We start from the raw sequence: 20,880 nt of genomic DNA on the forward strand, positions 1-20,880 counted from the left end.
TGTATTTATTAAAATAGTGAATGAAAAATATTTTAGAAAGATTAAAAAAAAAAACAAAAAAGAAAATTCCAAGAAATTTTCCCAAGAAGAGAAGGTTGAAGAAAAGCAAAGGAACATGGCACGAGGGGCGGTGGGGCCCAGGAAGTGTACTGAAAACGACACAATCCCATGAACATGAGAGCTCCATAAGTTCGTGGCTGGTTCCTACTGGGCCTCTTCCAATTAATTAAACGAATTTACCTTCTCGAAGTGGGCCGGGTCGGGTTTAAGTCTCGTCTGTTTCTGCATGTGGTCGACAGGATTCGAACCACCGCCCTTCAACCTTCATTTTTTTTTTTAATTAATTTTTATTAAATGAACTTTTTGGACTTTTCTAGTTCGCCTATCTCTCTCATTCCACCGTCTTAAATCTGAATTAGGTTTAAGTTTTGGTTTAATTTGAAATTTCCATATTCTTACCTGTTAAATAATAAATGTAATTTAGGACTTTATTGATAAATACTTCAAATTTTAATTTAATATTTAAAAAGTGAATAAACTTTTTTATAATTTTTAATAAAAAATTTATTATAAGACAGATGAATTTTATGTTCGAATATTAAAAAGAAGTTGGATTTAGTTATAATATATAATGTTGAATCCTTATTTATTATGTCCATTTACAATGAATTATTAAAAAATTATCTGATCATACAATGTTAATTATTAAAATATTTATTTAATTTTTATTAAGAGAACTTAGTACATTTTAAGGTTAAATTTAAATCTTTTAAATTTAATGATTAAATTAATTTTAGTTTTATATTTTACGAAAAGGTAAAATAATAAAAAAATTTACATTAAACAATGTACTAATATAAATAAGTCATTAATATTCAAGTACCAAATATTATAAAATATTAAATCACAATTTTTAAATTTAAAGCAATGTTTAAGTAAAGACTGTAAAAATGATTTATGAAGTATAAGGAGAAAAAATGGATTATTAAATATTGTATTCTAAATAATGCTATGTATAAAGCTATGACATTAAATAATAAAATAAATGCATACAATTAAGTGAGAGTTAGTAAAAAAAATAATTACCGAGTTCATTTACTTTCCATTTTTAATGGAATTTTATGAGAAAATAAAAAATTGGACTGTCTGTTGAGATTCCATTTGACCAAACATAAGTCAAACATGAAAAAAAAAAACCCTAAAAGGTTCGATCGTGGTTAAAATGATTTGCTTAATAATAATAATAAATTTATTCTATAAACTTTTTAAATATGGAATATTTTAATTCACATAAAAAAATCTCATAAATTTAGTATATAACAATTTAATTTTAATAATTTATATAAATTTAGTTTATCGATTCATTAAATTTTAGTAATATTCGTTATTATTTTTATTCTATATATATTATTTTTATTCTATATATATTATTTTATGAGGAGATAAAATAAACTAAATAACTTATTAGGAAAACGAGAAAAATATATATGCTTCTTTATTTGTTCCATCCGTGGGTAATAAATTTTAAATATTTAAAATAGATAAAGAGAAAATCCATTTAATATAAATAATAAAATTAAACATTAAAAAGAAGAAAAATAAAGTTTTGGATAATAAAGTAAAGAACTGTCTTTTTGTAGAACAAAATGGGGAGAGGATTCAAGAGCAAGGAGTTACGTAGCCATCAAAATCCAAAACGGTGGCGTTTCATGTCTCGTGGAGCGCATCACCTTTTTTAAAAAATAATCAAATAAATGGTAACATTCCTAAATCGAAATTTAATTATTTTGTTTGATATTAATTAAATGAAAGGAAAATAATAAAAATTCGAAATTGTTAGCAAATATATTTAGTTTGATTATTCATTTATTTAATTATATTGTTTTAATCAATCAAACTGAATTTCTCTTGACTTTTATAATTTATTAAAACATTAATAAATAAAAAATTATAATATTTTTAGGAAATTTAAGGGAATATATGATATGGATTTGATTTTGAAGGGAAGATGGGCATGTGACTTTGCCGTGGATTCGGAATCCCCACACATGCATATATTTATTGCTATTTATTTTTATTATTATCTTAAATATTGTTCTATTTTTATAAAATAATTTTAAATTTTATAAACTAAAATGGTATTTGAGCTATTATTTTATTTTTCTCGAAAGAATAATATTATTGTGTGTGTGTGTGTATCAAAATAAAATAAAAGGGACAAAATCTTTCTTAAATTACACAAAACTAGAAATAGGAAGAGGCCAGAAGAGTGGCCACGTGTAAGTGTTGAGACACGTAGCTCTCAAGGTCAGGCATCCCAATAATAGCGGCTGTCAGGTGAAGGGCCGGAATATTGGGCCTATGGGCCCAAAGTTGGTGGGGGCCTTGAAAATCATTTGACGTTTTCGGGTTAGATCTGAGTTTGAGCCCATTAAGGCTTTTTTTTTTTTTTTTTTATTGTGACTTACAAGCCTACCGACGCGATTTCGTTGGCTAGATCCAGTGGTGATGCGACTATCCACGTGCTCGTGTCGCATTAATTAAGGTTGTCTCTCAAGATAAGATGTTAGGCCTACCTGGCAATTCCCCAATATATTACAGTTTTTGGTTCCATCTATTTTCCATTGCTTATTTATCTATTTTATGCATAAATATATTTTTAAAAAGAAAGATTGCCACGTGGCTCAATAATCTAAAGACATCTGTTTGAACCATAGCTCGGACGAGAAGAAGTGAATGTATACGAAGCATCCCAAACTCGAACCGACAAGAGGTTAGAAGGCCGACTTGTGTTCAATGGTTCATAAAATTAAAAGAAGACCAAACGTCGTGTAAATATGATAATCACTGATGAACTATATAATATGGTCATGTGGTCGAATAAGAAGTGTCTATCTAGACTCATGATCAAGCTCAATAAAGCAAACACTCCGAGCTAGGTGAGATAGGTAGTTAGACATAACATGGTGGGTGAAAGCACAATCTAAATATGATATTTACGTCTATGTCTAAATATGGTGCTTTGTGATTCTCGATCTCTTAAATTATACTAATATAGTTAGGTTTTAAAATATGTATACTACCCACTCAAGATTGATTAACAAACTCTTTTTCTCTTAAACGTTCGAATGATATTGAAGTAGTCATTACAAATTTCGTAAGAAATCGGGTTGGAGAAGCATATAAATGTTTTTGTCTCATCTCACGCTACTAGGTCATCTCGAACTCGGATATGAAACGAGGTCGTTTGATAAGTATCATATTCCTATTTATTTATTTATTACATATGTAAAATAATCTCAAATCTATCTATTATTTATGTTTCAACGCGATCAATAATTTTGTACTATCGAAAAAATAAATATTAACTACCATGAAAACGACAATTTTATCAAATAATTTATTTAATACAAAACTCAGTATAAAACAAAACTATTTTTTTACCATTTTTTATTTAAAAAAACAACAAGTATAATGAATGAAAACAGGGAAGAGATCAAAATATTTATGATAATTCTCAAAGTAAAAAAAAAAAAAAAGAAAGCCATAAATTGAGAGATTTGGTCTCGCCACCAACTGACAATGCCAACCTCCAAACAAATATATATATATATATATATAAAACAGAGACGTGAGAATTGAAAGGGATGGAAAATTTAGAAGAAATCAAACCAAATGGTTAAAGAAGAAGAGGGAGATGGGTCTTATAATTGTGTATTGCAATTACAGTTACGTTCATTATTTAACATTATTTCACATGCACTGTCATTTTCCAGATTAAACTTGCTCGGAGATGGCGGTGGCGGAGCTGAAGGTCGCCGGCCGACCGTCGATTTCCTGATTAAACTTGCTCGGAGATGGCGGCGGAGGAGCTGGAGATCGCCGGCCACCTTTCGGCCGGCTGCATTGGTTTGACACTAAACCAAACCACGATGATGGAAATGGAAAATGACAGAGGGCAATTGCACGTGCACACATTTATGCCCCCAATCGTCTACTTCAATTTTTATTTATTTATTTATACTTTTTTTTGTGGTTGAAAATGAGAATAAATTCTGAATTTATTTGTATATTCGGTGGTCCAAATATTTTAGGTTGATATTTACTAACCAACCATAAGATGAATGTTTTTTTTTTTAATCTTAAAATGTTTTTGACTTTATAAATGATTCAATATAAGTAACATCGAAATAAATTCGATTTTATAAGTTTTTCCAATAACATTTTTTATTTTATACGTGAACATCGTGATAAATATGTGAAAGACATTCTTTCAAAATAATTACTCTTGAATTGACAAATCAAGAGGAGATTGAAAATAAAGGGTAAATTGTTCGGTACATAATGGCTCTTCTCAGTTGTCGGAGTTTTGGGTTGATCTAGAACACGTTTCAAATTTGTGAATTTTCAAAACTAATATTAAAAAATTTAGAAGACACATTTATTTAGTTTTAATATATTAATAATTTTTTTGAACTTTTTTTAATAAAGATAAAGCGTTAATAATAATTTTAAAATCTCAGAATATATATATATATATATATATATATATATATATTTTCTTTTTAATTTAGAGTTAATTTATTCATTTAACAAACTGAGGTTTTTATCGGAATTCCATTAGCTGAAAGGATAATTTCCCGTTAAAGGGGCATTTATTTAGGATGAACTTCGGCCCATTAAGATCTAGCACTAAAAAGACCAAGAGAAGCCCAATCTTGACCAGCCCATCATTCTCGGCCCATATTATCCGGTCCAATAAAGTTGAAGCCCAATACAAAAGGCCACACACAAAACCACGGAGATGAACTTCAGCTTAGTTCAGAAGGCCACTGTGTTTTTTCTTAAAAAAACCTTTGCTAAATTTGGTAATGCATATTATTTTAATTATTTTATATCAATATTAATATTTAATATATAATAATTTACCATAATTTTAAATATTTTTGAAACAAAAGAATAGAAAAAAAAAAAAAAAAAAAACTAATAAAATTAGGTTCATACAGCTTAGTGTTCTTTTTTTTAGGTTCAAAGATCGTTATACTTGTTTGGACATACATATTAGACAAACACGAAGTTCAGACTCAAAACCACGGGCTCAGGCTCGAGCCCGGGCTCTGATTGTATATATCATCACCGCTCAAACTTCCAAGAGGCTGTGATCTTAAAAGTCAACACAAAAGAACAGAAGAAGAACACGAGCCAAATATAAAACCAATACTTGGGTTTTAGTTTAACTGTCTGCACATAAAGCATGACAGAAATCTGCAAGCAACAAGAACTGAAATACATAGATTCTATATTTGACCATAAATTTATAGTTTAAAGAAGAAATAATAATAAAGTGAACCAAAATAAGGAAAGGAAAGGGAAAAAAAAACAAAAAACAAAAAACTACAGCTGTCTTTCTTTCTTAATAATCTCAATAGCCGATCCTCACCGTCCTTTCCTTTCCTTTCCTTACCTTTTTAATTTTCAATAATCAAATGAATGAATTGACTAAAAGCTTTTTGATTCTCTAAAAGCTTTCCCTATTGTAAATTGAATAACAACTTAAATCTTTTCTAAGATCTTATTTTTCTTGTATGCATGTTTATATAATGAATCGGTTTATGTAAAACTTGATGTCTTCTTTGAGAAGAAAATGTCTTCCCGTATACTCACTCTCAACCGATTGTCGAAATCATGTTGCATCGAGCTCGATCAAACGCTCTCTTATTGTCCTATTTTGCTTCCACCTGCTTCATTCATTGTCTTTGAAGGGAATCTTCAGGATGAATCTGAAATTCAAAATGTTGGATGATAATAATAATGAGTTAAAGCAGAAGCAAAAGGGTAAAATAGTTGGATGGAGTGGGGCTTCAGTTTCCAACCTGCAGGAACCGTTCTTCGTTGTGACTTACAGTCCTAAGCTTCAACTCTCCTCTATGAGTTGTCATCTCATCTAATATCTCCGCATCATAGTATTCTTCGTTATTTTCTTCCACAATTGTATCAGGTCGTTCCTTTTCCTAAGCAGACATTATGGGAAGCAAAGATTTAGAAGAGAAAGTTAAACTCAAGTTGGATAGAAGAGAAAGTTAGACGAACCGGAATGTTGAGATTCTTGAGATTCTTGGCACGACGTCGAGCACCGGCAATCTCCTCGTACTCTGAAGCATCGAGCTCTTGAAGATGGCTATGCTGGAAGAACTTGGGGAGCACATGCTCTCTTATGCTAATGAGGAGGAAAAATGGAAGTGGGAACATGATTCCAGCTACAGGTATCCATGTTACACCAAAGCACAGCAAGAAATATGCAAACTGAAGGAGGGTAAATGAAGCGATGATCTTGAATGGCACAGATTCAACGATGGATAAATGAGACCCCTCCAAGACCCTGTAGAACACGAAGAAGAAACATAACATCAGGTATGTTAGGAAAGACCTCCCTTATTCAAGGCATTTATAAGTTGCTATGACTAAACGATCGAACTTGCAAACTAAGTCTAAGTCGACTTACTTGAAACGCCGACCGGGTGTAATGAAGAGCAATAACATCCTTTCCCAGAACTGATTTCCTGGGAGACTATCAATGGCCATATAAGCAAAGTATCCCCACAGAACAGAAGTGGGTATCATTTTCATTATAGGGATAGCAAGTAATGTCAAGGCAACAAGGAAAGACTGCAGCAAGTTGCTCATCCTTTGCTCATTCACACGAACAGGCAAATAAGGATCTATATTTTTCTCAGCATCGAATTTTCCGTCCTGATTACCATCATCGGCATTCATCACTGCCTTCGTCAAGGTTTCTAGCTCTTTAGGCTGCAATAAGAGAAAAGGTGCATTATATAATCCATTCTCGGAGTAAAAAAAAAAAAGGGAGACTACAAGGTTTAGAGTTTTACAGTTGGAGATGTGTCCATTTCAATGAACACAGCCTGCATCTTTCCATAAATTTCAGAGTTGCTAGCTTTTTGTTTGATACATTCTTTTGCACTCTTAACCATTTTTCTTCGAATTAGCTGCAAATGATATCGAAATATAAAAAATCCACTAAGAATGGTCTGAATATAGGATAAAACTTCTGAATTTTGTTCTACACACCTGCCGTTTAAGCACTGCCAGACTCTTGGTGTGCATTGGGGACTGTGGGAGAACACCATTAGAAGGAGGTAATCCAAGCAATCCACAAATCAAAGTCTGTAACAACAAAAGCACAAAGCTCGTAATGCTGGTAAAAGGATAAATACACAAGGTAAAAGAAAGCAAGTTTGAACAAATATTTACCATAATCCCAAGCAAGAGGACATCATAATGATATGCAGGTGGCTTTTGAAGATTAAACTCTTTCTGTTGCGCCAATTGTGATGCAACACTATGGTCAAAAAAGTATAGACCTGCTATCATCACGGCTGGCAGACAAGCAGCAAAGATGTAAGTCGGCGGAACCTTCCCCATGTCCTGCGAATTGAGCATGTGAAGTAGACTTTTAATTCCAATTGTTGGTTGTTGTAAATGGATTGGATTATGAACAAAATTAATAATAAAGCAATGTTTACCCAAACGTTTATGAGCTTTCATAACTTGATAGCTTTAAGGTAGAAAAGAAACCTCACCTTCACTACAGTCCAGTGGTACAATGAGGCTGGTTCCCAAGGTAATGGACAAAAGAGTCTCCTTGGAACTCCATCTGGAACTTTGCTGGGAACTCCATAAGACAATGCTGTCCAACACACGACCATAAGTGGAACCCCATAGTCCGCAATGAAACTCCGAAACCACCCTGCACGCCAAAATTCAAATAAGTAAGAATTGAATTGATCTCTAACTTAGACTTCAAATTTTGCAGATGTTAACTCCCTCTCAAGTTTGTACCAGTGCCATATTTCCATGATCTAGCATGTCTGCTTTTCAAGGCTGTGAAGAGTAAACCCACAGAAAAAATGATAGCAAGCAACCCATTTGTATACAACCATTGAAATTGGTACTTCACTTCCTCTGGATTTTCTGACTTGGGAATATTGAACTCGCTGATCAATCCCTGTGATTAGAATATTTAGTATGACTCACTCAATCCTTCTCCTTCCTTTGTAATGAATGTCAATCATTTATACCTTTATTGCCTCTTGGAAGAAAAGAACAGCAATAAGCATGCCAAATAATTCCCCCGCAACTCTTGTAAATTTGGTGATGACAGCGCAAGCATTGAAGATTGCGAGGAGAATCAGGAAGAATCCTGTCCAGATGCACACCCTACGCGTACGAAGATAGTAAGTATAATCCAAAATTTCCACCAAGACGGAGGAGGAAGGGGACTATTATCTGGAAAACTTATTCACTTACCATCCAGCCCAGGCTAAAAAGAGCTTGCCCCCTAACTCCGGCCTGCCTGTGCAGAAATTGTACAGGTAAATGTACATTATAACTGTTGGTTCTGCCACTCCTAAAATCAGCAAAGGCTGCCCCCCAAATATTGAGTGGATAATTCCACACAGCGCAGTTGAGGCTAATGCTTCCACTGTGCTCAAACTTCCACCTAAACATAATTAGAATTTGAAGAGAAAAAGGATTGAAATAAGAACCCCATTCCAGTTAATAGAAATGAAAAACAAACAAAAAGATGCACTTCAGAGATAAAGATGCACCTGTATCCCTACTAAGTTGCTCTCCAAAGGCGATAACAGGAAGAGCAGAGGCGAAGAAAATGTACATAGTGGGAGCTAAAATCCTGGAACACGCAAAAACAACATCAGGTAGATTAGAGCACTGTAAGAAATTCAAGACACCGTATAAAATTTGTTCTTGAATTGGCATTTTAAGGGCGGGGAAAAAGCACCTGACGCCTGAACATAGTGCACAAACCCAATCCTGTTTGTAGCATGCTATCCTCCCCTTGAAATCATTTGCTATTCCCTCGAATGGAGCCCCCATCGCTGGAGCCAATTAAAGCAACTACGAGAACTAAAATTCACCAAGCAATGCAACTGGCTAAGTTTTACGCATTACAAGAAACAACCATTGAATTCCAAGAACACGCAAACACACACGCACATATATATATGTGTGTTTATACAGCCCCTGAAGAAGCAAAAGGACGGAGAAGATAGAATAAAACAAAGGCTATGCTATTTCCAATACCGCGTGAGATTCTCACGAGACAAAAGAGAAAGAAACAAATGCAGCGTTTCAACCTTACCACATTCTTTGAATGACAGATTATTGGTGAGCATGTGATAGTGGTTAGAAATTCATTAATTAGCAACAGAGAAAAAGCAAACATAATTTTCCATGCCAATGATAATCGTGAATACAAAGATTTCACTAACTAAAACACGATTAAATGAATCTCACTCGATAGCGTCAAAACACTAATCCAATCACAGCGATTAAAATTAGGTAACCTTTCCGAAAAAGCTAAACGAACAGGCTTAATAAATCAGGAACCACATTTCAACAACCATTACATACTCAAAATGCTATAAGCGGCAAATACTAAGCCTCTTCAACAAAACTCGATACGATCGTCATCTCAAATTTCTAAACATTGAAGACAATCCACAGAACAATGCGGCATTGCCATGAAGATTAAGAAGAAGTAATGACCTAACAGAGAACGTTTGCAATAATCGGATAAACGAAGAATCACCTCGAGGCCGGAGAATGTGACAGAGAAATGCTAAAGACTGCCACTACAAGTATTGACTCCGTTGGAAGCTGAAGAACACAGTTATCGGCCGGAAGATCACCGGCGAAGATTGCCGCAGTGAGAACCAATGGGGAAACAAATTTTTTTACAAATTTTTTTTTGAAGTAAATAGATAGTAAGAAGTCTTAAATAAAATTGTCAGTGTTGTTGATTTGGCTTCTTTTTCTACCGAGATTGGTGCGGTGGACAGATGCGTTTGGCTCGGGGTTTTGTGATGACCAAAGCCAGGATTACTAAATATGGGGCCTACAATATCGCAGCTCAATTACTCGCGTGCCCGGTGTTTGGCCCTATTTGTTGTGATGCCATCTGGATCATAAGAATCAAATAATAATTTCTATTTTTTTTTGTTTCAAAAATATTTTGAGTTTTCAAATAAAATCAATAATTTTATCTATTTTGAGTTTTCAAATAAAATCAATAATTTTATCTACGATTGATTGTGACGCCGTGTAAATAAAATGACAAAGAGATGAAATAAAATAAAAGAGGTACTATATAAATATATATTTTTAGCCATCTTTAATATATTGGTATTATTTATATATTAGGATTTGAGATATTTTTTTTAAGCCCTTACTTTATCTAATTTATCTAAATGGAATTGCTCAAGTATTTATCGATTTTATCGATATCGCTTACGTCGAGAACTAAACTAACTTCTATCCACTGGATCAGTGACTATGGGATCACCTGCTACTTGTGCATCACAGCCGTAGATAACTTCGACTCATTGCAGTCAACGAGAGTTTTATTTTTATTTTTATTTTTTTCTTTCAATTATATATATATATATATATATATAGTGGGATTGACTATGACTCGGATGGTCGAGTTAAGTCAGGTAGAGAGATTTTTTAAATCCAACTCAATTGTTCGAGTGGTAACTCAAACAACTATTTTTATGTAATAAACCGAACCAAACTTAACCTAACTCGACCATAAAATAATTGGGTTGAGTTGATCGAATTAGTCGAATAATTTATTCAATTTCTTTTTAATATAACTAAAATCACAGGGTTAAAATTTATTTTTGAAAAATTATGCTTATAATTTTACTTTTGAGAATAGTTGGATAATAAATAATTAAAAATTAATTTTAGAAATATAAAATTGTAGTGTAAGAAAAAAAATATATTAATAATAGATAAATTCCATTCAACCCAATTTAATTGTAAATCGATCTTACTCATAAATTTTTATTAAAAAAGGTTATATAAATTATTATTATTATTATTGATGGTATACGCTTATCGTGTACTATCAAACAATTAAATATATTTCAAAATTAATAATTTTTAAATATATAAAGTCATAGAGATTAAATGATTAAATATACATAATTTTAAAAATTTATTATAAAGAATAAATTGACCGCCAGAAATAAGTCTATTGAATAATAATTTTATTTTAAAATTTTAAAATTATACTTATTTACTCACATTTTAAGATAATTATTATTATTATTTTTGTTAAACGTAAAATTTTTTACATTGTTTTTTAATTTTAGTATAAATGTTAAAACTAGTTTTATAAAGTAAGTGAAAAATAGTATTTATAAACTTAATAAAATAATATAATAAATTAGGGGAGGCTCACGATAAGAGCGTGAAGCCGCCCATACGGGATGAAATTTGGTTCCACGGTCATAAATATGGAACGCGAAAAAATGCAATAAGAGATTTTCTCCGCGTTTTTTTTGCGGTGGCCAGGTGTAATTTTTGGCTTCATCCATGACAGCTAAGCAGCCGCCGTGTATCCGCCGGCGATTAATCGCAGCACACCGACAGTGGGAAATCCGCGTCTCATCATCGGTCAGACCGGTCTTCGTCCTCCATTCAAACACCGACATTCCAAACGACAGATCAATTGGAATTTAATTATAATAAAATATAGAAACCCCTCACCAACCAATTTCCAATTTATACTTTATTCTAAAATATTTTCAAAAAAATATTTAACCATGGTTGTGTTTCCTCTTAAATATTTAACTATTGTTTTTTATTAATAATTAATAATACTAAAAAATTGAGGATATTATTAAAAAAAAAAAAGAAATATTTTTAAAAATAAATTACAAAATCAAGGTATATTTTTATTAAAGGGTCTAAATGGGCTTTTCTAGCATATTTTGTACTCTCAATTGGATCCTCGACGTGTACGGAATGTTCTAGATGCGACGCTTTTAGCATACAAAATTAGTGTTTATTTTTATGAGAATTAATGAACGGTGAGGATTCTTCGGGTAGCGTGGCGACAACTGACTAGTGACTCGCAAGTTGTAGTAAATGACGTGGCGCCAGGTGTAACATTCAGCATCCACGTGACTGCACCATTAAATTTCTTGTTTCACTTTTCAGTAAATATAGGATTTAATTCAGAAGTATATACCATTTTTTAAATTGATTTTCTTTTTCTTTTATAATTGCCTCATATTTTAAGATTTTAAAATTAATTATTTAATATCTTAAAAAAAATGGTTATTTTAAGTTAAATTAATAAAAATATTTATAAATTTTAGGTTTTATTAAATTTTTTAATAATATCTTAAAAATTTTAAAATTTTTAAAATTATGTTAAAAAAAATATGTCTAAAATTTGTAAAATAGACAAGAATATAAAAATTAACAGATATATGACTCACACATTATCTTTAAACTTTTTAATATTATTTTTTTGTAACTTTATGGGAAAATCTATTTAAACTTAAAAGAAAATATGGAATTCAATTTGTAATAAATTGAAGTGAAGTACAATTAAAATGTAAATTAAAATATAAACTTTTATTTAACGTCTATATCACTTTTTATATATGAAACCATCGTTCAAAGCTAAACCAAATGCTCGCTCTTATTACACGAATTAAACCACTGAATCGATACTACAATTTTGCAAGAAATGCCTCCTTAACGAGAAAAGTTGTTGCATTGTAGTATGTAAAGATCAATTTCAGTATAGCTGAGTGGATAATAACCAAGGATCTCATGCCATTTCAACATGGCCTGCATGCCTATGCTTGGCCGCAACCGGGACTTCAATATCGTACTTAGAAGAGTCCATCTTCTCGCCCTGGCCCCAAATAGCATAGGCCTCTTCGCCGTGGGCGGCCTCGTCGCCGATGGCCATGTCCTCCTCGGACATTCGGAGTGGCACGATGTATTGGAGGAGGACGCATATAAGGCTAGTGACGATAATGTTTATGAGGGTGACGAAGAGGATACCAAGGAGCTGGACCCCGAGTTGGCGGAAGCCGAGCTTGACTTGCTTTGAGTTGAAGCCGTAGAAAAGGCCAACGTACTTGTTGTAGGCGCCGTAGTAGACGAAGTTGAGGCGTGGCTCGGCGAAGATGCCGCTTAAAATGCCGCCGAGGCTGCCGGCGATGGCGTGGGTGTGGAACACGGCCATTGTGTCGTCCACTTTTTGGAGGATGGCTGATTTCTTGTGAACCACCATCATTGTGAACCATGGGATGGATCCGGATAGCAAGCCCATTATAATCGCCGCCCATCCTTGAACAACTCCTGGATTTGGGGTTCACAAAATTTTACATTGCTTCCAAAGTTAAAAAAATTTACCTAAGTTAAATGAGTAATTACTGAGAGAGAGAGGGTAAAAAAGATGGTGGGGGTTAATAAGGGAGGGACCTGCGGCGGGGGTGATGCAAACGAGGCCGGTGATCATGCCCTGGACGGCGCCGATGACGGAGGGCTTTCGGAAGAAGATTATGTCGAAGATGAGCCAAGTGAGGAGGCTGGTGGCGGTGCACACGTGGGTGTTGAGAACTGCCAGTGAGGCGTCGATGTTGGCGGCGTATGGGTCTCCGCCGTTGAACCCGGTCCAGCCCATCCACAGCAGCCCTGCTCCGGCCAGCATTAGAAGAATGTTGTTTGGAGGGAAGCTTTCTCTGTCTTTGGACAGCCGTGGCCCAACCTGACGGACACATTTTCCATTTCAGTTTACACGGTAAAACCCATCCATTTTAATTTATAATTTAGTAAAATTATCCTTCAATTTTTTAAATGACTCTAAATTTTATATTTCGAGTTTAATAAAATCACAAAATTTTTAAAAAATTAAAAATTTATTACATTTTTTTAATTGAGGTATTAACGCAAAATTAAGATTTATAAGACATTTTTTTAAATTAAATAGACATAAACCAAATTTTATGACTAAACCCCTCATTTAATCTATAATTTATAAATTAAATTACAACTTTAATTCTAACTTGTTAATGTCTAAAAAAATCTTAAATATAAAAAATGTCTAATAAATTACCAATTTGTTACTTAAAAGAAAAGTTTAAATAATACCTTAAAACTTTTAAAATATTTTAAAAAATATAATAATTTTAGACGTAAACGGTTAACAATTTATTTAAAAATAATTTGAGTTTTTAAAATTTTCTTTAATATCCTCAAATTTTTATAAAAATTAATTAAAAAATTATCTCAGGATTGAAAATTATTAGTACCACGTCTCAAAATATACCAATTAAATTTCAAAATTAATATCAATATCCTTTAAGTTGATTTATGGGAAGGTAATTAACCATTTGGATAGTAATTTTTTTTTTAAATAAATGTTAGGAGTATTAATATTTTTAAAATTGAAGAGTAATTTTAAAATAATATTGAAAATTGAAGAATAGTTTATAGGTTATATATATATATATATATATATATCTTATTATATTAGGTACCCAATATGCAGCGGTGAAGCCGGCAACGCCAGAGGACAAATGAATGACGTAGCCACCAGAGTAATCAATGAGTCCCATCTTAAAGAAAAAACCATTCGGACTCCAAATACTAAACGCCACAAACGTATACGAAAACGTAAGCCAAAGCGGCACGAACAGCATCCAAGCGTAGAAGTTCATCCGCCCAAGCAGCGCCCCTGCAATCAAAACCAGAGTAATCGCCGCAAATACGAATTGAAAGAACACCATTGTAGCCGACGGCAGCTTCCCACTGAACGCCTGTTCCAGCAGAAACTGCTGGTCCAACGCCACATTCAGCTTCCCCCAAAACGGCAGCAACTTATCCCCAAACGACAGCCGGTACCCCCACCCCACCCAACACACTAGCACGCACGCAAAGGCGTACAGCGCCATGAAGGCTGAGTTTATGGCCCATTTCTTCTTCACTGCCCCGCCGTATAGGATTATCAGACCTGGCACGCTTTGCAGCCCCACCAATGTCGCCGCCGTCATCTGCCAGGCGTTGTCGCCTTTGCTCATCCATTCCGGGTTCGCCGGATCTGGGAGGAGGTTTGATGGCAGTGGGACGATCAGGCTCATCTTTTTCCTTTGGCTTTGGGGGAAATTATTTTTGTTGATTCTGAAACCAGCTGGGGATTCGACGGCTTATAACTTGGGGGCTGCGACTTGGTTTGTGACGATAAGCTGTTCGAATATGGCTTTTTATTTATTTATTTATTTTTGTTCATTGAATTTTTTATATTTTATTTATTTTTGTACGTGTCCTTTCTATTTTTTTTTTTTAATTTTTCATAATAAATGTTGATTAATTTAATGGAAGATTCTGTATTTATAAGTGAGTAATATTATTTTCATTTATATAAAGCCTTTTGGGAAGCTCAAAGTAAAATCACGAGAACTCATGCTCAAAGTCAACAATATCCGGTGGTTTCTAAGTTTTTAAATTAGTTTCCAATTTTGTTTTTTTTTTTATAATTTAATGTTCAATTTAAGTGTTGAAGTTTTATATAATAAGAAACCACTGATAATTGGGCGTGCGATCCAATTAGAAGCTTAGAAGAGGCGATACGTTCAAAGATTTAGATAAAGAAAAGGGAAATTGATAGGGCCATTAATGGCCAAAAACTTTGTGAATGTCGAATACTTACATTCTCATTATATTATTTTCCAACTTTTAGCTATGTCTTTTTAAATTAATTAATTATTTATTTAGATTCCGTTTCATGAAGGGGGGCTGCGTGCAGCCCGATCATCCTATTCGCTCCAAGAGACAAGCGTGATTTTGTACTCAAAGCAACTTCGTCACTTTTGTGTACCCAACGAACGGTAACGCTTTCAGGGTTTCTTAGAGATTGATTCACTTTGCATAGATTGACTAAACGTAAAAAGTCTTTTAGTTGTAGGTGATCGTGTTTTTCAACCTAAACCCACCTTTAGTAGATATTGTTCACCTTGATCCGTTACGTATCGTCGTCAGCCTCACAATTTTTAAAACATATTTGTCAGTGAAAAGTTTTCACACTCTTATAAGAGATACTTATTTCTCATCTCTAACTGATGTGAGATCTAACAATCCACCCACTGAAGGGACCAGCGTCTTTGGTGCGTAAGGCCTGGTGTCTGTGATATGAACCACGACCAAGGAATTTCTATACCTCAAGGTCCAATTACAAGGACAAGAGCCAAGAAGCTACAACAAACCTTGTACACTTATATTCAAGCTATGGTGAACTCATCAAAGGAAATTCCAGAAGACGTTGGAGACCTCACTTATATGTTGTGCAAAGTTGAGTTCATGAAAGAGATGCATTAAATGCATTTTAAGTTACATTTAATGAACTCAGCTAAATTTATGGAACTAGTCCACAGACGACTAATGAGCACGTTTCATTCATTGCACTATTTAATTATAGTTTAAATATTTGTTTGTCATATCTAAACTAGTTTTTAATATAGGAGTTTCACGTGTTATCATATCTCACCCTTAACTAGCCAATTTACTTTGAGAGTTATGTGTCACCAAGGTTAAGGTGGTAAAGGCTATACAAGAGACCTCACATTTTGTAATTAAAAAAATTAGAATTTCTATTTTTTTTTAGGTTTGTTGAGAGTTAAGATTTTCTTTGCAAATTCTTGTATTTAGAACTTGCATGCTAGAGTCATTCAAGTGGTATTGATCAAACCTCTTGTAGAGTGATTAAAATCACGAGTTTAGAAACGAGTTTTCTTTACTCTTGATCTTGATCATCAAGGTAATCCGTTCCATACTTTCTCTTGGGTTGATTCCATATTAGTCTGGCTCTAATACCATTTTTAACAACCCAAGCCCATCACTAGCGATAGTATCCGTTTTGACCCATTACATATCATCGTCAACTTCACCGTTTTTAAAACATGTCTACTAGGGAGAAGTTTCCACACCCTTAGAATGGACACTTCGTTCTTCTCTCCAACCAAAAATCGAAGACCAGATTTTAAAGCGGAGAATTGTTCGTATATGCGATTCCAAATGGGTATCCAATTGAAGGTGTACCCATGAAGGAACTAAGCAAAAGCTCAAGGCTGAAGCATGTTGAACCCCAAAGCAAGAAGACCCAGAAATGCATCCATTCATATAGATAGCTTCTTTTGTTATTCTCAATATCATTCTCTCTTATACGCTAATGAAATACATTGCTTCCAAGCAAATAACCAAACACCTTTTCTTTCTTTCCTTAAGCCATCTCTTTTACGCTTAACAAATCCCTCCATAAAACCCTTCTAATTGTCAAATAACCCTTACAAAATTAAAAATTACAACTTTTGCCACATTTTCCCTTCCGAAATTTGCCCAAAAGTCCTCTCGATGATTTCCGCTACTGTCTCTATTAAGGTCAGCAAATCTCTATATGTTTCCATTTACAGAAAAGAAAGAAAGAAAGAATCATCATACGTGTCATTTTACAGATTTCGTCTGTTCTCTCTTTTAAGGTAAACAAATCTCTACATGTTTTCGTTTAAGGAAAAGAAAGAAAGAATCGTTGTATGCATATACGATTGTTATTGACCTTATCATTATAGCTATTAAGATTATATTATAAATCTCGGTTAGAAATAGAAGTATAAAAAAATTTATAAATTGTAATAACTCAAGTTCACCGTTAGCCGATATTATCCATTTTGACTCATTATATATCGCTATTAACTTCACACTTTTAAAACACGATTTTATAAGACTGTCTACCAGGGAGAGGTTTCCATATCCTTATAAGAAATATTTCGTTCCCCTCTACGATTTGATGTCATGTAATCATGGTCAATGTGACATTATTATGTGTGGGGACCACAAACCGATTCATTTCGTTCCCCTCTTCAATCGAGGTACCAAGTACCTCTAGATTATGTATCCATGACTGTAATGTCATGTAATCATGGTCGACTTGACATTATTATGTGTGGGGACCACAAACCAAGCTAGATAATTAACCTAATTCTATTTTTGTTCGTTCCGTTTGAAGAAAGGAAAATCCAAAAAAATTAATTTTTTTTAAAATTTTTTCCTTTATTGTCGAAATTTGTTTGGCCGTTATATTTGGCAAGTCCGATAATCTAAATTTGAATTTTACTATATATTTCAAAAAATTATGAAAGAAAAAAATAAATTAGAATTGGGTGGGGTCAGATAAATCAATCAAGAACAAGTTTTTGTTCATAAGGAACTGAACGACATGTCGAATCCTCTGTTCCTCTCTGGATTCCTTTTCACCGTCTTCTTCGCCGCTCACCTCTTCCAATTCTGTCATGGAGACCTCGGCACCGCCACATTTTACACCGCTCCTTATCTACGTGAGTTCGCATTAATGTTCTTAATTTTTCGAATTTCTTCGTTTTGCGGCGGCGATGAATGAATGAATGAGTGAAATTTGACACAGCCGCCGCCTGTGCCGGAAAAGACACCTCGGTGTTTCCGGCGAGCAACCTGTTCGCGGCGGCCGGAGAAGGAATATGGGAGAAGGGAGCGGCATGTGGAAGACAGTACCAAGTGAGGTGCTTCTCTGCCGATGTGCCGAAGTCGTGCGTTCCAGATCAGATTATTCAGGTGACCATCGTGGATCGTGCGATTTCGACGGTGACGAAGCCGGCGAGAGGGGATACGACGATGGTGTTGTCGACGACGGCGTATAAATCCATTGTTCAAGGATCTGTGTCGCTCGTGAACATTGAATTTCGGGAGTGAGTGGTTTGGAGATTTTTTTTTTTGAATTTTGGGGATTTTTTTTAATGGAATTTTCTGTGGATTTTTGTAGGGTTTGAAATGAATGTTCATCAAACAGAGGAAGATGAAGTCCGAAGTCCATTGTGTTCAGTTTCCGCCATTGACACATCTCTAATTTCTTCTGTTCTTTTCCCCTCAAATCTGAATCCCACCCCAACTTATAGTCTAATTTTCTTATTAATTGTATTTTCAAAAGAAATATTATATATATATATATGAATTCGGCACATACGGTCTTATATTGTCTAATAAATATTTGAATCTCAGAGGGGACGGAAATTTCATCATCCTCATTTTCGTCACCTATTTCAATTTTTGTCAGGATTGAAATGATATTTTCTAAAATTTGTAGGGTCGACTCCTCGAGAAATTTCATATTTTATTTTTTTAAAAAAATATTTTTTATATGGTTTTTTTAATGGACAATTGAACATTATTCCAACGTAATTGTTTGAAATTGGAATTTAAGGTAAGTAAATTAATATATGTATAAAATAAATATACAAATTAATATGGTATCTATTAACTCCCAAATTAGGATTAATAGGATGTTTTTTTTTTTTTTTTATAAATATTATCGAATTTATTACGCACAAAATTTAAAAGCTTTCTATTAGAAATAACATATTTAATAATTAATTTTTTAAATTTTAGCTAATTTAAAATTTAGTAAATATAAAATTAAAATTTTGTTAGGCATTAAATAAAAAGTTAAAATGTATTAATTATGCTAAAAAAAACATGTAATTTATGAAAAAAAAAAATAGAAAATTCGTGTAAATTGTGAAAGTCGCATGCAGTCACATGGGCGGCCAAAAGCGAATTTGACAATGAAAGTGGTCACGTGATCGGATCATAAAATGTCAATTGCATTCGTATTCCATAATAATAATAAAATATAAAGAAAGAAAATCAAAACAAAACTTTTATAAATTCTCAATTTTCATGTCTAATAATTTTTTTTTTATTTTTAAAAATGTCAAACAATATTTTTTAAAATTAACAAATTAATTAGACATAAATTAATTTATTTTCATAGAATATTAAAAATTCAAATTTTATGTTTAATAGGTTAATGAATTTTTAAAATTAGGGTTTAGGGTTCAGACAATTCTTGAAGTTAAAGGACATATTATACATTAAAAGTACGTGAGCTTTTTAACTTATGATCGCTTAATACTTTTAAGTAAATAATGAAATAACTTGATTACGAGACGAAGTGTTCGACTAAATTAATAGAACGTAACCTATAATATTCTATATGCCGTTCTTTTAAAAAGAGATATATTGATATTAGTTTTTCTCGAGAGTTTGCTCAATTGGACAATTTTTATAATGAAAATTGCTAATGCAACAACCAATCGAATAGTAATTCGGCTCCAAGCTAAACCGACGCTAGAGACTACTATTCCTATAACAGCCGGTAGACTTGTAGTTAGCTGTTAGACATTAAGAATTGAATTGGACCAATGTTGAGGTTGAGCATTTAACTTGAGCTTTTATTTAGAGGGTTTACATTCCGACCGGTGAGGAAGACAGCCAAAGAAAAGAGAATGAGAGGTAACATAATGTCATTGTTGTTCGAACTGAGTTCGAGTGAGAGAGATGGTCAGTATCAGAGCGATAACTATGTCATCGAGAATTTTTTGGTCTTGAACATGGCACCGAAAAGATGGGGTGGAAGAAGACTTTGATATCGAGTAGGATCCAACGAAACTTTATTACAATATAAAGCCAAAAAGCTTGTCTTAAGGCATGATTGATGAAGTGATTCTTACTCTGTATATGTAGAATATGCCAATTATGGCACAAATATTCCAACCCTTCCACATCAATTCTTGACTAATAAGAAACGGCCAGAATATCCTAAAGACAAAAGTTGGTATATAGAATGCTATTAGGTGGATCCCACGGATTTTTACGTCCCCTAGTCTCTCGATAGGCTCAATCCAAGGATTGAATTATACACTAATGTGGATATATCGATCGATATATCTTTCCATCTATGAGATCTCACGTTGGTTGGGAAAGAGAACAACACATTCTTTATAAGAGTGTGGAAACCTGTCCTTACCAGATGCGTTTTAAAAACCTTGAGGGGAAGCCCGAAAGGGAAAGTTCAAAGAGGATAATATCTACTAGCAGTGGACTTGAGGCGTTACACAATCTCAATCATTAAAAATACATCTATCAAACTTGATACAAGTATGG

General features: G+C 33.4%; 3 protein-coding genes across 5 annotated transcripts; 1 reads left to right on the forward strand and 2 right to left on the reverse strand.

Annotated features, from left to right (window-relative positions):
- Positions 1–5,207: 5,207 nt before the first annotated feature.
- Positions 5,208–9,822, reverse strand: LOC111804998 (putative boron transporter 7). The gene is made up of 14 exons (XM_023689854.2): positions 9,632–9,822; positions 8,822–8,946; positions 8,631–8,713; positions 8,329–8,521; positions 8,100–8,238; positions 7,861–8,026; positions 7,602–7,768; positions 7,273–7,446; positions 7,090–7,185; positions 6,891–7,007; positions 6,503–6,807; positions 6,091–6,379; positions 5,874–6,011; positions 5,208–5,780 (listed from the first exon to the last, which is right to left on the reverse strand). The coding sequence occupies exons 2-14, from the start codon at positions 8,914–8,916 to the stop codon at positions 5,748–5,750; spliced, it is 1,995 nt and encodes a 664-aa protein (XP_023545622.2). The 5' UTR covers positions 8,917–8,946; positions 9,632–9,822; the 3' UTR covers positions 5,208–5,747.
- A 2,637-nt stretch (positions 9,823–12,459) lies between these two features.
- LOC111805914 (ammonium transporter 2 member 5) lies at positions 12,460–15,107 on the reverse strand. The gene is made up of 3 exons (XM_023691208.2): positions 14,394–15,107; positions 13,336–13,621; positions 12,460–13,212 (listed from the first exon to the last, which is right to left on the reverse strand). The coding sequence occupies exons 1-3, from the start codon at positions 14,991–14,993 to the stop codon at positions 12,674–12,676; spliced, it is 1,425 nt and encodes a 474-aa protein (XP_023546976.2). The 5' UTR covers positions 14,994–15,107; the 3' UTR covers positions 12,460–12,673.
- A 2,092-nt stretch (positions 15,108–17,199) lies between these two features.
- Positions 17,200–18,898, forward strand: LOC111805775 (EG45-like domain containing protein). Of its 3 annotated transcripts, none has more exons than XM_023690999.2 (4): positions 17,200–17,384; positions 18,076–18,239; positions 18,326–18,626; positions 18,701–18,898. In XM_023690999.2, the coding sequence occupies exons 2-4, from the start codon at positions 18,122–18,124 to the stop codon at positions 18,705–18,707; spliced, it is 426 nt and encodes a 141-aa protein (XP_023546767.1). In that variant the 5' UTR covers positions 17,200–17,384; positions 18,076–18,121; the 3' UTR covers positions 18,708–18,898. The 3 variants fall into 3 exon arrangements, with proteins under 3 accessions (XP_023546767.1, XP_023546768.1, XP_023546766.1); XM_023691000.2 differs by having other exon boundaries at positions 17,269–17,286; XM_023690998.2 differs by lacking the exon at positions 17,200–17,384 and having other exon boundaries at positions 17,415–18,239.
- The last annotated feature ends 1,982 nt before the right edge of the window (positions 18,899–20,880 follow it).

Source organism: Cucurbita pepo, chromosome 11 (assembly GCF_057944985.1).
Source record: "Cucurbita pepo subsp. pepo isolate OVF chromosome 11, ASM5794498v1, whole genome shotgun sequence".
NCBI lineage: Eukaryota > Viridiplantae > Streptophyta > Magnoliopsida > Cucurbitales > Cucurbitaceae > Cucurbita > Cucurbita pepo.